The 13337-nt window shown below is 42.4% G+C and overlaps 1 protein-coding gene across 1 annotated transcript in view; it reads right to left on the bottom strand.

Annotated features, from left to right (window-relative positions):
- The window catches only part of ntng2b (netrin g2b), a gene marked incomplete at both ends in the record, with an annotated part of 85234 nt that overhangs the window by 28003 nt on the left and 43894 nt on the right, over nt 1-13337 (bottom strand). The window contains 2 exons of the mRNA XM_079523965.1: nt 1925-1954; nt 5261-5433. Coding sequence (XP_079380091.1) covers nt 1925-1954; nt 5261-5433 — 203 coding nt within the window. The remainder of the gene's footprint in view (nt 1-1924; nt 1955-5260; nt 5434-13337) is intronic.

Here is a 13337-nt window from a genome sequence, read left to right as displayed (position 1 = left end):
GAAGTAAATATCGGCTGTGTTCTGGCGACCGATCAAATCTGCAAAGCGGCGACCTGACAAATGCTCATATACTGTATGGGGATATCTGATGTCATCGGTATATGCCCATATATGGCCATGCCTCCTTTTGTGCCCATATATGGAGACAACACACCATATTTGGGCATAGCTGCATTGGGAACTCCATATATGGTAATGGCTGAGTCATAGTGGCATGAGTGTGAGGATGTGGCCCTCCTTTAAGACAATTGTTGTGTAAGATATATAGTTGCTGTCGGGAGGAAACCACCTCACTCAAAAGAAAAATATGTATTTATCTTTGCATGTGTGTCGGTTCAAACAATATTGAACCAATGAAAAGTGCCTCGGACAAAACCTCTTAACTCCATTGGACCCTCAAACTGTCTGCTATATAGCAGCTGACTCCACCACCTCTCCCCCTCTCAACACAAACTTTGATGAGGCATGTATTGCTTTGTTTTATTTGTCATTTTCTGAAAAAATGAACATTTTGGAGTTATAGCGATGGCTTCTTCCCCGACAGCAAACTTCTTGAATCCTTGACATTTAAAAAAGGCTGAGAGAATCACTGATCTAATTGAAGCCACGGCTCTTTAGAGGACGTACGGGCCCTTGTTGTGCAGTGATGGAGTCTCAGTGCTCCAGTCTGCCCATGCATCGGCTCAGCCAGCAGTAAGTATAGTGGAGGACCAGTGGAGGAGAGAGCCCAGTCAGTGTGCTGTCAGGGGGCTGGAGATGCCACTTTGCCAATCGTTTCTGTCTAACAGCTCCGAGGCTGAGAGCCGCTCCACAGAGGGAATCCATAATCAAATTCCCTTTTTTTTTTTTATTCCTGCTGCCTCTCGGAGCTCCTCACCCGGAATCACGCTCGCATTTACAACATTCTAACACGCTCAACCATCTCCCCTTTGTCTCTCTCTCTCTCTCTCTTGTTGTTTCTTCTCAGTTCTCTCACTCCCTATACTGTTCCATCCACCACCACCCGTTACAACCCCCCCCCCCCCCCCCCCCCCCCCCCACAGGGACCTGTTAGAGAGAGGCAGGGGCTGAAATCCCGTAAGAGGCCACTTTTGGGCAAAAAATAGCAGATCTACAAGCTCTCAACACGTTGCAGCGATACGCGTTGAGAGCTTGTAGATCAGCTATTTTTGGGGCGCGACCCAGCACCCTCACGTTTATCTACTGGAGATGCGGTGTACTGTATATATATTCCATGGCATGGATTGCCAAACAGAATGCTGCATGCGTTCAAGTTCAGGAGACTTTGGGGAGAAAAAACGAAAAAAGCAAGCTGCCTTAATTCCAGTATATGGCATGGAAAGGAGTGGCATTTGCATTTCTTTCACAATAAGTCAATGCTGCATTCGTGGTCTGGAAAGGGCAGTTGTTTTAGCCCCCAGGGTTACCCCCCCCCCCCCCCCCCCCCCCCCACACACACACACACACACACACGCACGCACACACACACACACGTCTCCTAGTTCCTCTCATCCGCTTGTTTCCGTCCATCTCTCCAGCACATCACTCACAAACTCACTCACTCTCACTCTCTTTAGGCTATATAGATATAAGACCGGCAGAACTGCAGAGGAACTCCTCCCGAAGCAGAGCAGGTTCTAGTGTGGTGGTGGTGGTTGTGATGAAAGGACATGGATAGGTACATTAATAATTAACAGTGAAGCAGACAGCAGACATCCAAGGCTGCAACGTCGAGGAGAGGAAATGGAGAGAGACGACTTGACTGCTTGGAGAGCTGCTTGAACATCACACGCATGGAGTGGTGGTGGAGGAGGGTACACAAAATACCGTGTGTGACTGTGTGTGCTGTGTGTGTGTGCGTGTGCATGTGCGCGTGTGTTGGCGGCGTGGGAGGAGGAGGGGGGTGGGGGGTAGTTTTACTTACTGGAACCGGTGGGGGAACCAGCGATTGCACCTGGAAGGGAAGGAGAACAAAATCAAAGATGAAAACATCTCCTTCATGTGTCATTTTACCCTACAGACTTCCCCACCGCCTTGTTCCACAGACCCAGGAGGTATAGAGAAAGCCTTGTAGAAGTGCAGTTCTCCAAAATAAAAGATGCTAGTACTACTAGTATTATGATCACCCAGGCTGTGATCTCCATGCTTTGTTCAGTTTAACAAAGCATGGAGAAACTTTGTTTTTATTTCAAAAAATGAAACATGAACAATGAAACAGAACATCAAACATAAATGTGAATGCAAGAAAACAAAAATACATAAAAAAAACAGAGACAATAAAAGAAATCCAAAGAAAAACAGAAAAACAGCTAGACAAACTTCAAAAATACAGCATTTTTCAGACCATGGAGAAACTTTGAGTATAGTTAAAATGATACAAAATGCATTCAAGATTTTTTTTTTTCAACATGAAAAGCTTGAAGGCGAGCTTGCAGATCAGCCATTTTATAAATAGCTGAAGTATAATATTGGGTTAAAGTGGTTAAATGATGATATATGAAACTAATCTTCCTCATGGGCATCAGCGGGAACCCCCTCAAGTACCTCTGGGGGTCCCCGTGCACTTTGAGTGTGTACAGTGTTCACACACTAGCTTAAGCAGTTAGCGTGACGTGTCATGCCTGATGGAATTTAGAAAGTTTGTGCTATCGTTGAGCCACAGACATTTTTGTTCAGTGTTGATTTCGTCGACTAATACTATGACGAAAAATGCTCATCGACTACCTTTTTTTCCACTGACAAAACCTAAATGGGAACTAAATGAAAGCTAAGCTATGATGACTAAAACTATAAGACTAAATATATTGACAATTTCGTCGTCAAATAAAAACTAGACTAAAATGTTAGGAAAGGACTAGTGGACAAGAGATCCAGTATAAGTAAAATACATTTTACACTTGGTTGCATGCTGGAAATAGCAGATCTACAAGCTCACAACGTGTAGCGCTGCGGCACGTTGTGAGCTTGTAGATCGACTATTTTCAGCAAGTGTAAAATCAGCCATTACGACGGCATCAAGGCCTGCCAAAATACATTTTAGTCGACGAAAGATTTGGTCGACTTGAAATCTTATGATATTTAGTCGACTAAAACTAAACACTAAAGCATTCCAGGTGACTAAAATGTGACTGAAACTAAATTAAAAAACTATTCAAAAGACTATGACTAAAACTAAGATCAACATTTGCTGTCAAAATCAACATTGCATGCATTTAAATGGCAGAAGCAGCTGCAGGCGTGATCATTTGAAAGTCCCAGCAGGATGACTTGGGAATATAAAAGGGCGTAGGCCTTGATGACAGCGCTGAGTCGGTTATAGCCTAATTTATACTTCAGCTCAGCTCGTCGCGTTGACACTATTTTCAGTGGAAAATACATGATTTATTTTTGTCGAGCAACATGTCGTATACAGTAGGACATGTTTTAGTCGAAGCATAAATTACCCCTAAGATCTAGGTTGCTAAAAATAGCACGAATTAAGTCCTGACATGTGTTCATGTGCTGACCTAAGAAAACATTGAGCTCTGTCGTGTGTGCATGCGTGCACGACTGCGTGTGTGGCATGCATGCGCGGTGGGGGTGCATGTGTGTGTGTGTGTGTGTGTGTGTGTGTGTGTGTGTGTGTGTGTGTGTGTGTGGTTTTTAGCGTGACTGTGTCTGTTTGAAGGAAGAAATGAAGGGTGGGGCTGCCCTAGATTATTATTTCATCATTGCTACAGTAGCTAGCTGGCTACATTCTCCGAGAGGATTTCCCCCCATGCACGCTGTACAGCTCTCATCCTGATCTGCATCATGCAGTGTTGATTTTGACAGCAAAATTTAGATTTTAGTTTTAGTCAGTCTTTTTTTTGAATAGTTTCCATTTAGTTTCAGTCGCATTTTAGTCACCTGGATTGTTTTAGTGTTATGTCTAGTTTTAGTCGACTAAATATAAGATTTTAGTCGACTAAATCTACAGTTGATTTAGTTGACTAAAATGTATTTTGGCGGCCTTGATGCCTGATGGCTGATTTTACACTTGGTTGCATGCTTGGTTGCATGTCCCTGCGTCCGTCCGTCCGTCCGTCCATCCGAGTACGGAGGGGCGTTATTTGTTTAAGGGACCCGGCAACTATACTGGCGATAGCAGGCGGAGAGGCGATAGTCGAAAAAGTGGGCTGAGGCATGTCGCCCGAAAACCTGAAAATATCTTTTGGATGACATCGTCCGGCGACAGCCAATGACATTCATGTGTTGCTTTGTTTTTTATCGCCCAGAGTCGCCGCTGTTCGCCCACTGTTAAAACGTATAGGGTCAAAACTAGGGATGTCCCGATCACGTTTTTTTGCTCCCGATCCGATTCTGATCATTTGATTTTGAGCATCCGATTTTTCCCGATCCGATATTTATATTTTATAGAACACGTTGATGCCATATCACAATAGTACAATATCCTGTCTAATATCATGATAGGGATATAACATTGATACTAGGGATGTCCCGATCACGTTTTTTGGCTCCCGATCCGATTCCGATCATTTGAAACACGATAACACATAGATGATATTAAAGACATATCAGTACTTTGCTTTACCCTTAATTCAGCGATGTATAGCTTCAGCCTAAATATTCCTTCCATGCAATCTATATGACTAAATAGCTGCGTAATAAAATGTCATTACAGTGGGGGTTATAATGTTTGATGCCGCCAGTAATAGCAGCTACTAAAGCATGACTCAATGAAAACATATGGATGTACCGGTATATACATGTATCTTGTAATACACAGTAAAAAATCAAAAAGTAAAAAATCGAAAAGTCATTCATGTAACTCAACCGTAACCGAATTGCCCATTCGGTTACAGAGTTAAAATATCACTTCACAGCAGTGGTTCTCAAAGTGGGGTCCGGGGACCCCCAGGAGTCCTTGAGGGAGTTCCAAGGGGGTCCCCAGCAAAATGATTTAAGAACCAAATGGACCCTCATGGGTCTGTAACTCTGAGAGTGTACAAAATCATTTGTAAACTCTCAGAGTTAAATTAACACAGGTTTTTACAATTTAAATTGGGGCCCCGGAGATAGAAATGCCGTTTAAATGGGCGTCCATAGCCCATGTAATGCATGTCAAACTGGGGGTCCTTGAAATGAAATCGGTTGAAAAACAGTAGGTCCGCAGGCTGAAAAATGTCAATTTGTGGGTCCTTGGCATGAGAAAGTTTGAGAACCACTGCTTTACAGTGTATATATATACAGTATGTGTCATATATATCTGTATACGTACAGGTATTTGGTGCCCCGTTGGGTGCCGGCAGGTAGGAACCGGCCTTCCACGACTTGGCCTTGTAGCCCTTCTTGCAGCGCTGGCAGTCCTGACCTGTGGTGTTGTGTTCACACTGGCACTGGAGGTTCCCTTCCTGGGGCAGGCACTGTGACGCATGGAGGTTACACTTACATCTACAGGAAGAACGAAAGCACACACACACACACACACACACACACGGTCATTAACCTTCGGGTCACTTCCTCATCACCCACAGCACACTGTCACGCATGCATCATAAGCTGGTCGTTCCGTGGCACATAATATGCAATTTAGAGCGACAATTTTGAGAAATTGAAAAGGGCGGTTGCCTCAACAACGCAAGTCGTGCGTCGAACCAAGTAATCCCTGGGATTTATACAGTTCAACTTCTGGCTGAACCTTATGAAGACCTATGCGGATCAACTTTTCACATTTATGGCACTCTCTATGGTCAGAAGTACTAAGGTATTCTAAAAAGCAGTTGTGTAAAGTAACTAAATACATTTACTCAAGTACTGTACTTAAGTACAATTTGAGGTATTTCTACTTTACTTGAGTATTTCCAATTTCCAATACTTTTACTTTTACTCCACTACAATTATTTGAAAACTTTCGTTACTAGTTACATTGCACATTTTAATTTTGATTGGAAAACATAGCTACATTACCCACTTCAGCCCCTACATGTTGGCCATTTGAAATGAGCAGACACAAGCGATCATAATTTTAGGGGGTCCTTGACATGAAATAGTTTGAGAACCACTGTCAGGATTTGGAAGACATTTTGTAGAATCTGCCCTCAGTCCTAAAAGGGTTAACCCATTCTGGACGGGAACCCCTTTTGGTGTTTTAACTAAGCATTATGTTATACTTTAGCTATTTTTAGCAGATCTACAAGCTCATAGCGCGCCACCGAGTGGCGCGCTACGAGCTTGTAGGTCTGCTATTTTTGAAAAATCGTGAAAATGCGGCACAAATCTTTGAATATATATTCTGTCAGAGCGAACATTTGTTTTATTTCGACATCAGGCCTAAATGGGTCAAGAAAGAAGCTGAACACTTTGTCGTAATGTGCTCGTGTGAGATTTCCAGGTGTGCAACCAACGGCGTATGTCAGTGGAATAGGTACTCTGCAGCATAGCCACATATAGGACCTTTCATTGTGTACGGCAGCACGGCCACGTCATTATGTGCAGATCGGCTTGTATTTTTCAGGACTTCCACCCGAGGAAACTAAATTTATGTTAAACGTATGCATAGCCGTGTCCCGGTGTGCAACAGAAACGGTATAGGCACAGTTGGAATGATTGTAATTGGGGACAGGAGGAGACTAGTGTAACTGATAAGAATTTGCTATAATGCCATGCAGGGTCGACGTGGCCACATTTGAACAGGACAGGACAGAGCAAAAGGCTGTGTGTAACAGCCTAAAAAAAAGAGTGTGTGTGTGTGTGTGTGTGTGTGTGTGTGTGTGTGTGTGTGTGTGTGTGTGTGTGTGTGTGTGTGTGTGTGTGTGTGTGTGTGTGTGTGTGTGTGTGTGTGTGTGTGTGTGTGTGTGTGTGTGTGTGTGTGTGTGTGTGTGTGTGTGTGTGTGTGTGTGACTCAATTACTTAGCCTCAGAAACGGTCACATATATGCTATATGTATTTATTTTTACAAAGTACTATGGTATAATATTACTGTTTTGGCAGAGTAATACCTTACTTTACTCGTTACTGGGTAAAGTAATAATATCACAGTAATATATTACTAGTAACTTGTTACTGGCCAACACTGGTCCTGAGAACATGACTAATGAGGAACACCTGAAGTAGGCGAAACAGCGCAGGTCGGTGAGAATGCAGGTGAACCAAAAGAAAAGAGCTTACAACAAAAAACATTTTCACAGCTCAGACTAAATAATCAAGCCCTGCAGGACAAAGTTACACAAGCCAAGCATCAGCTCAGCAAAAAATATGTTGCCTATGCTAGCGAATCGTCTTCCAGAAGTGACAATAAGAACATCATTTATTTAAGATTTGTAATCCTACTGGGACAATATGGAGAAAAGAAACTCATTAACAAACGTTGTGCATCATATTGACGGAAGATTGAGCAATAAATTGACAGTATAAATAGCTCCATTGATCCACCGGTATATGTAATAGGCAGGTGAATGTGACACAAGGCATGTGTCAATTGAAACTTCACGTCATGAAGACGTGAGCTAGCTCGGTGGCGCGCTATGAGCTTGTAGATCTGCTATTTTTCAATAGCTAAAGCATAACATAATGCTAACACCAAAAGGGGTTCCCGCCGGAAATGGGTTATAGCAGTGGTTTTCAACCCTTTTCACTATTCATTTGGCAGTTGAACCACAGACCACCATTCAATGAGATGTAGCCTCGGATACCCCAAAACCAGAGTAATCTAGTAAGAGAGTAATGACACTCCCGTTGACTCTCATTGTAACAATGGAATGCGGAAGTGCTCATTCTATCTCAATGGAATAGTTCCAGCCATAGGAGCAATGTTTGGAACTATCGCCCATAGGCATCCGCCCGCTTTGCGGCGAGATCAAAGCGTGTCACCACTCTCTTACTAGATTACTCTGCCCAAAACGAAAGAATATTTTGTCATTGGATAAGACTTTGTCTACACAATACAAAATATTTTACATTTCACTCAGATAACTCACGAATAGATTTATTATAAAATCAGAATACAAGTGTGCATATAATATATTATCTTGGCGTTCGGCTCTGCTGCAATTTTCTAATTTAATAATTAAACACCATCATTAAACATTAAGAGCAGGAAGATAGATATACAATAACAATCCCCCATGGGGAACAGAAATAACAGAGCCCACCGGTGGTGCTGGGGTGGTGGTGGGAGCAAACAACATAACAACAACCAGGAACCATATGCAGAGGAAGGCAGGTCTATAGGTGCGGCTTAAATGCCCCACCCAATTGGTCAGCTGACTGCCACATCAGCGAATGATGTGTGGGTCTTGCAAACACTGTATACACCCACATAGTAATGCAGCATATTAACCCCTCGAATACATTAATGTCCCTTGAGCATACCAGCATGAACCAGCTCGAGTATATCTGACTGAACTAACTCCGTAAGCCACGTATCATTCTCTAATTGTGTAGACTTCATCTGCAATGCAGATGTTTAACAATGAGTTAACCCTTGAGACTCATTGTTAAAGATGGAGTGCCACAATTTTTGTATTTTTCCAGTTTAGACACCCTGGAGTCGTTTTTATGTGCAATGGTGTATTAACTTTGTATTTAGGGTTTCTTCCTGGAGGCTGAACCCTTGACAGTCAAACGGGCCAATGAAATAAACAGTAATATAGTGACACCACACTATCAGCCCCTCCCCTAACCCCTCCCCCTTTATCATACAACTACAGCTGTGGGTGCGGCTTCAGTTCAGGTGGATCACCACCCATCACCAGGCAAACCAGGCAAACCAGGCATACTTAATGAACTGGTGGGCGTGCCCACATAAAAACATTTTAACAAATACTGTACACTTTTTTGAAAAAACTATACCTCCTTATATAACAATAAGAGCTGATGGTCAGGTTTTAGGGTGGAAAAAAATCACGGCACTCCATCTTTAAAGATCTATAATGGTCCATTTAGTTAGTGGTTACCAACTCTCCATCATTTAGCTGTGGGGACCACCTGGAACCCCCTCAAGGACCACTGGGGGTCCCCGGACCACTGGTTGAGAACCACTGGCTTATAGTATGAGGTAGAGCAGTGGTGCACAAGCTTTTTACCTTGGTAAAAAAAAGGTTGCCCTCTACATCTGACAGATGACGAGACAAGTTACAGTAGACAAGTTGGACTGATATCTCATTGTGAGAACATATAGGCAGACAGTGGATGGAAGTAGTTCTGTGTGTGTGTGTGTGTGTGTGTGTGTGTGTGTGTGTGTGTGTGTGTGTGTGTGTGTGTGTGTGTGTGTGTGTGTGTGTGTGTGTGTGTGTGTGTGTGTGTGTGTGTGTGTGTGTGTGTGTGTGTGTGTGTGTGTGTGTGCGTGCGCGCGTACATTTTAACCAAGCTAATAGCTAATAGAGCACTGGGATCTTCTTTAGGAATGAACATTTTAAACATACAAAGCTTCTCAGAAGGATAGAAACTTGTGGAAAGTTATCACATGAAATGAACAGGTTCTGGGTTAGAGTCAAGGGTCAATGTCAAGTTTAAAGTCAAGCTTAATATCAATAGGCTATAGCAGTGAGGGTTAAAGTATAGGTGTTAAGAAATTAGGAAAAGCATGAAATCAAAGGTAAAGTGCAAAATCACACAATTAGCGTGTGTGTGTGTGCGTGTGTGTGTGCACGGGTGCGTGTGTTTACATTATGTGCATTTGTCCTCTGCATTTACCAATCCTAACTATAATGAGCAGTGGGTGCTATAGCAGCCAGGGACTATATGGGTTTAACCCATTCTGGACGGGAACCCGTTTTGGTGTTTTAACTAAGCATTATGTTATACTTTAGCTATTGAAAAATAGCAGATCTACAAGCTCGTAGCGCCCCACTCGGCTTGTAGGTCTGCTATTTTTGAAAAATCGTGAAAATGTGGCACAAATCTTTGAATATAATGTTCTTTCAGAAGACTTTTTATTTATTTCGACGTCGGCCCTAAATGGGTGTAAGTGTCTTGCTCAGGGATAGTTGGACATACAGACAGGGTCGGTATAGGTAGCTAAACCCATTTTGGGCGGGAACCCCTTTTGGTGTTTCAAGCATTCTGTTATACTTTAGCTATTGAAAAATAGCAGATCTACAAGCTCATAGCGCGCCACCGAGTGGCGCGCTATGAACTTGTAGGTCTGCTATTTTTGAAAAATCTTAAAATTGCAGCACAAATCTTTGAATAGCTATATATTCAATATTCATTTGATTTCTTGGGCTCAAATGGGCTAAGCACAGAGGCTTGAGGGTGAACTGGGGACTTTCTGATTCCCAGAGTCTGGTTCCCAGAAGGCGTTCTCTACCCATTCAGCAGCAATGGCTGTGTGTTGACGTACAGTATAAGCATCCACATTCGAGTCACGTCAGAGCAGAGGCAGTTTGGGAGGCTCTGTTGAAGTTATAAGGTCTAAGTGGTGAAGTGGCTGGCACTTTATGAATCAGTTTCATAAACGAGAGAGAAGCAACCGAAATACGGCAAAGCTTAAACTACTCACCATGAACTCATGGCATCTCAAAAATCCTAAGATGACACGCTATGTGAACTTCTTTGAGAAAGGCTCTGACAGCTGGAGACGCAGTCAGATTCAGAACAATATGAATCTGAAATGCTTTGAATTGTAAAACCCACAATATATACTGTCAGGGTTCGATTTGTTAAAAAAAAGACAGGAGTGGGGACATTTTCTTTACCACTTAAGCGCTATACAGTATACTTTGTAATGTACCACTAGGCTTACCTATTAACCAAATTCAACCTGCAGTTCCTATATTTTGAGCATGTCATTATAGGCAAAATGTTTATAAAACGAAAAAGCAAAGTCTACTGTATCGTGTCTTTTCCCCTTTTTTTTAAGGATAAAATGGCTAATATTGTGACACATTCTAGAAATGTGAGCACATTCTTCTTTTTTTTATTAATCTAATCTAATATTTCTACTGGAGCCAATCTAGCTGAGGCTTTGGGGTGGTTTTTGACCAAAGCAGAGCTGCAGAGGACCCCATATTATAGGCTTTTTTTTACTTAAGAGTCCCCAAAAAAACCAGACAAGACATCGCTAGAGGTTCTGAAAGGAGCACAGAAGAAGAAGGTATAACTGGAGACTTAGCACAGCTTTCACAGATCCATCTGACTTAGTGGAGGGCTGCTTGTAGCACCGTCCTATACGGCCCTTTTCAGACTGCAGCAGCCAAACCCGATGGCGTAACGACATATGTAGGCGTGCGAGTAATGCTTTAGTAAAACACACTCTCGTGAGGCGGTGTCACTCGTGTTGTGAGCTAGTACATCTGTAATAATTAATCATATGATTAATTCATTGAAATTTTCATTTAATTTCATTTATTTTTCTTTCTCTTTTTTCTTTTAGGTTTTATGACCGCAATTACACCCACATAACCTGAACTTTGAACTTTCAGTGGATTTTCTGTGGTCTGGGGTTTTCTCTGTGTGTTCTGAAGCCTTTTGAGCTGCAATGTAAACAGGCAAAATCCCTCAACAGTGACATCTGCTGTTAGCGTCTGCTAAAAACACTCATTGGGCTAAATTTGGCCATAGCCACTTCACATTTGTCAAGACGGTTATGGCCGTTCTTAGCCCAAGGAGTGTTTTTTCGTGCAAAACTAATGCTTGGAATGGATTCAGAATCATGAAAACCCCCTAGTTTGACATGTCACATGCTACTTAGGGATAGTTCACATTTTTTTAACTTAAGTTGTATGAAATGCTTACCATTAATATAGTGGTTGCAACTGTATTAATTGATTGCACGAGTCCCGTGGTCAGGGAGTTCTGCCCTGTTTATGGTGAATATTAAATAGTTGCGGTCATTTTGTGCGCAGGGGGCCACGCATTAAAAGTCAATTAATTCACAAAACTAGCATCAATTGTATTGTTGACCTATTTCTAAAATATTAGCGAAACTTTAGTTCAACTTTGACCCCTCACATGGAACTATTTTGGGGCGTAGTGATATGGACAAAATGACCGAAACTACTTAATATTGACCAAAACCAGGGCAGAACTCCCACCACGGGACTCGGGCAATCAATTAATACAGTTGCAACCACTATATTAATGGCAAGTATTTCATACAGCTTAAGTTAAAAATATTCTGAACTATCCCTTTAAAGCATAATGAAATGTATAAAATGTTGCCTTCTAGAGGTTGTTTAAACTTTCCCCTCAGACAATTCCAGGCAACTTTTATTCTGTTATTCAGGATATACGTATTGTGAGCTTGTAGATCGGCTATATTTAAACCATTTTGTACACTTGTGAAATGGGACATTCTGCAATATGAGTACTTAATTTATTTTGGTACTCTAACTACATTTTGACGTCGATACTTTTGTACTTATATGTACTTACATTTTGAATTCCTGACTTTTACTTGTAACAGAGTATAATTGCACTAGTAACACTTTTTACTTAAGGAGAACATTGGAGTACTCTTTCCAGCGCCACTGCTAAACGGCGACTCGGCGAGTGCACTTTTTCTCTATTGTTGACCAGGAGAAAACAACACCGCCGTGCAGGGGTCCTCTGAGGACGGCAGCATATAGATTATTAGAGGTAAGATTTCAGAGCAGGAAGAAGCACAACCACAATGTCCTCCTGTGTTCCAACTCCTCTGTACAGTAGAAGACATTTAGGGGTCATCTGTCTGTTGTTTACTGTACGCCGCTGAGGGATGTTTGTGTGTGTGTGTGTGTGTGTGTGTGTGCGTGCGTGCGCGTGTGCGCGTGCGCGCACACATTTTAAACGTACAAAGCTCCTCAGAAGGATAGTAGGTTCAGGTTGTGGGACGTTATCACATAAAATAGCATTTTGCCAGTCCTTATGTTTCTTTTATATTTATATTTATTACTTCTGTGTTAGAACCAAGGGTCAAGTTTAAAGTCAAGGTGAAGGTTAGGAATGTATAGCAGTGAGAGTTAAAGTTAGGAGTTAAGACATGAGGAGGTGCAGTACGTAGTTCAGACAAGTCATTGGTCCGACAAATGACAACCCACCTCATCTCCTAACCTAACCATAACCGCAAGCACGGGAGCAGACGCTAGTCCGACATGCGGATGAATGTCGGACTAATGCCCTGTCTGAAAAGCATCCACCTCCCGAGGAAAATGCATGTAATCAAAGGTAAAGTGCAAAATCACACACACTTAACATGCGCGTGCATCGCAGATCCGACACACCAAAGGTCCGACGTGCGGAAATCACCCGTCGCTCCCGAACATGCGTTGGTCCGACATGCGTTGCACCGTGCTTGCGGTTAGGGTTAGGTTAGGGGTTTGGGTTAGGTTGTCGGTCTAATGACAGTCGGACCAATAGTATGTCGGAACTAAAGC

Source organism: Electrona antarctica, assembly GCF_951216825.1.
Source record: "Electrona antarctica genome assembly, chromosome: 16".
Taxonomy (NCBI): domain Eukaryota; kingdom Metazoa; phylum Chordata; class Actinopteri; order Myctophiformes; family Myctophidae; genus Electrona; species Electrona antarctica.
This window is presented reverse-complemented; position numbering and strand designations above follow the sequence as displayed.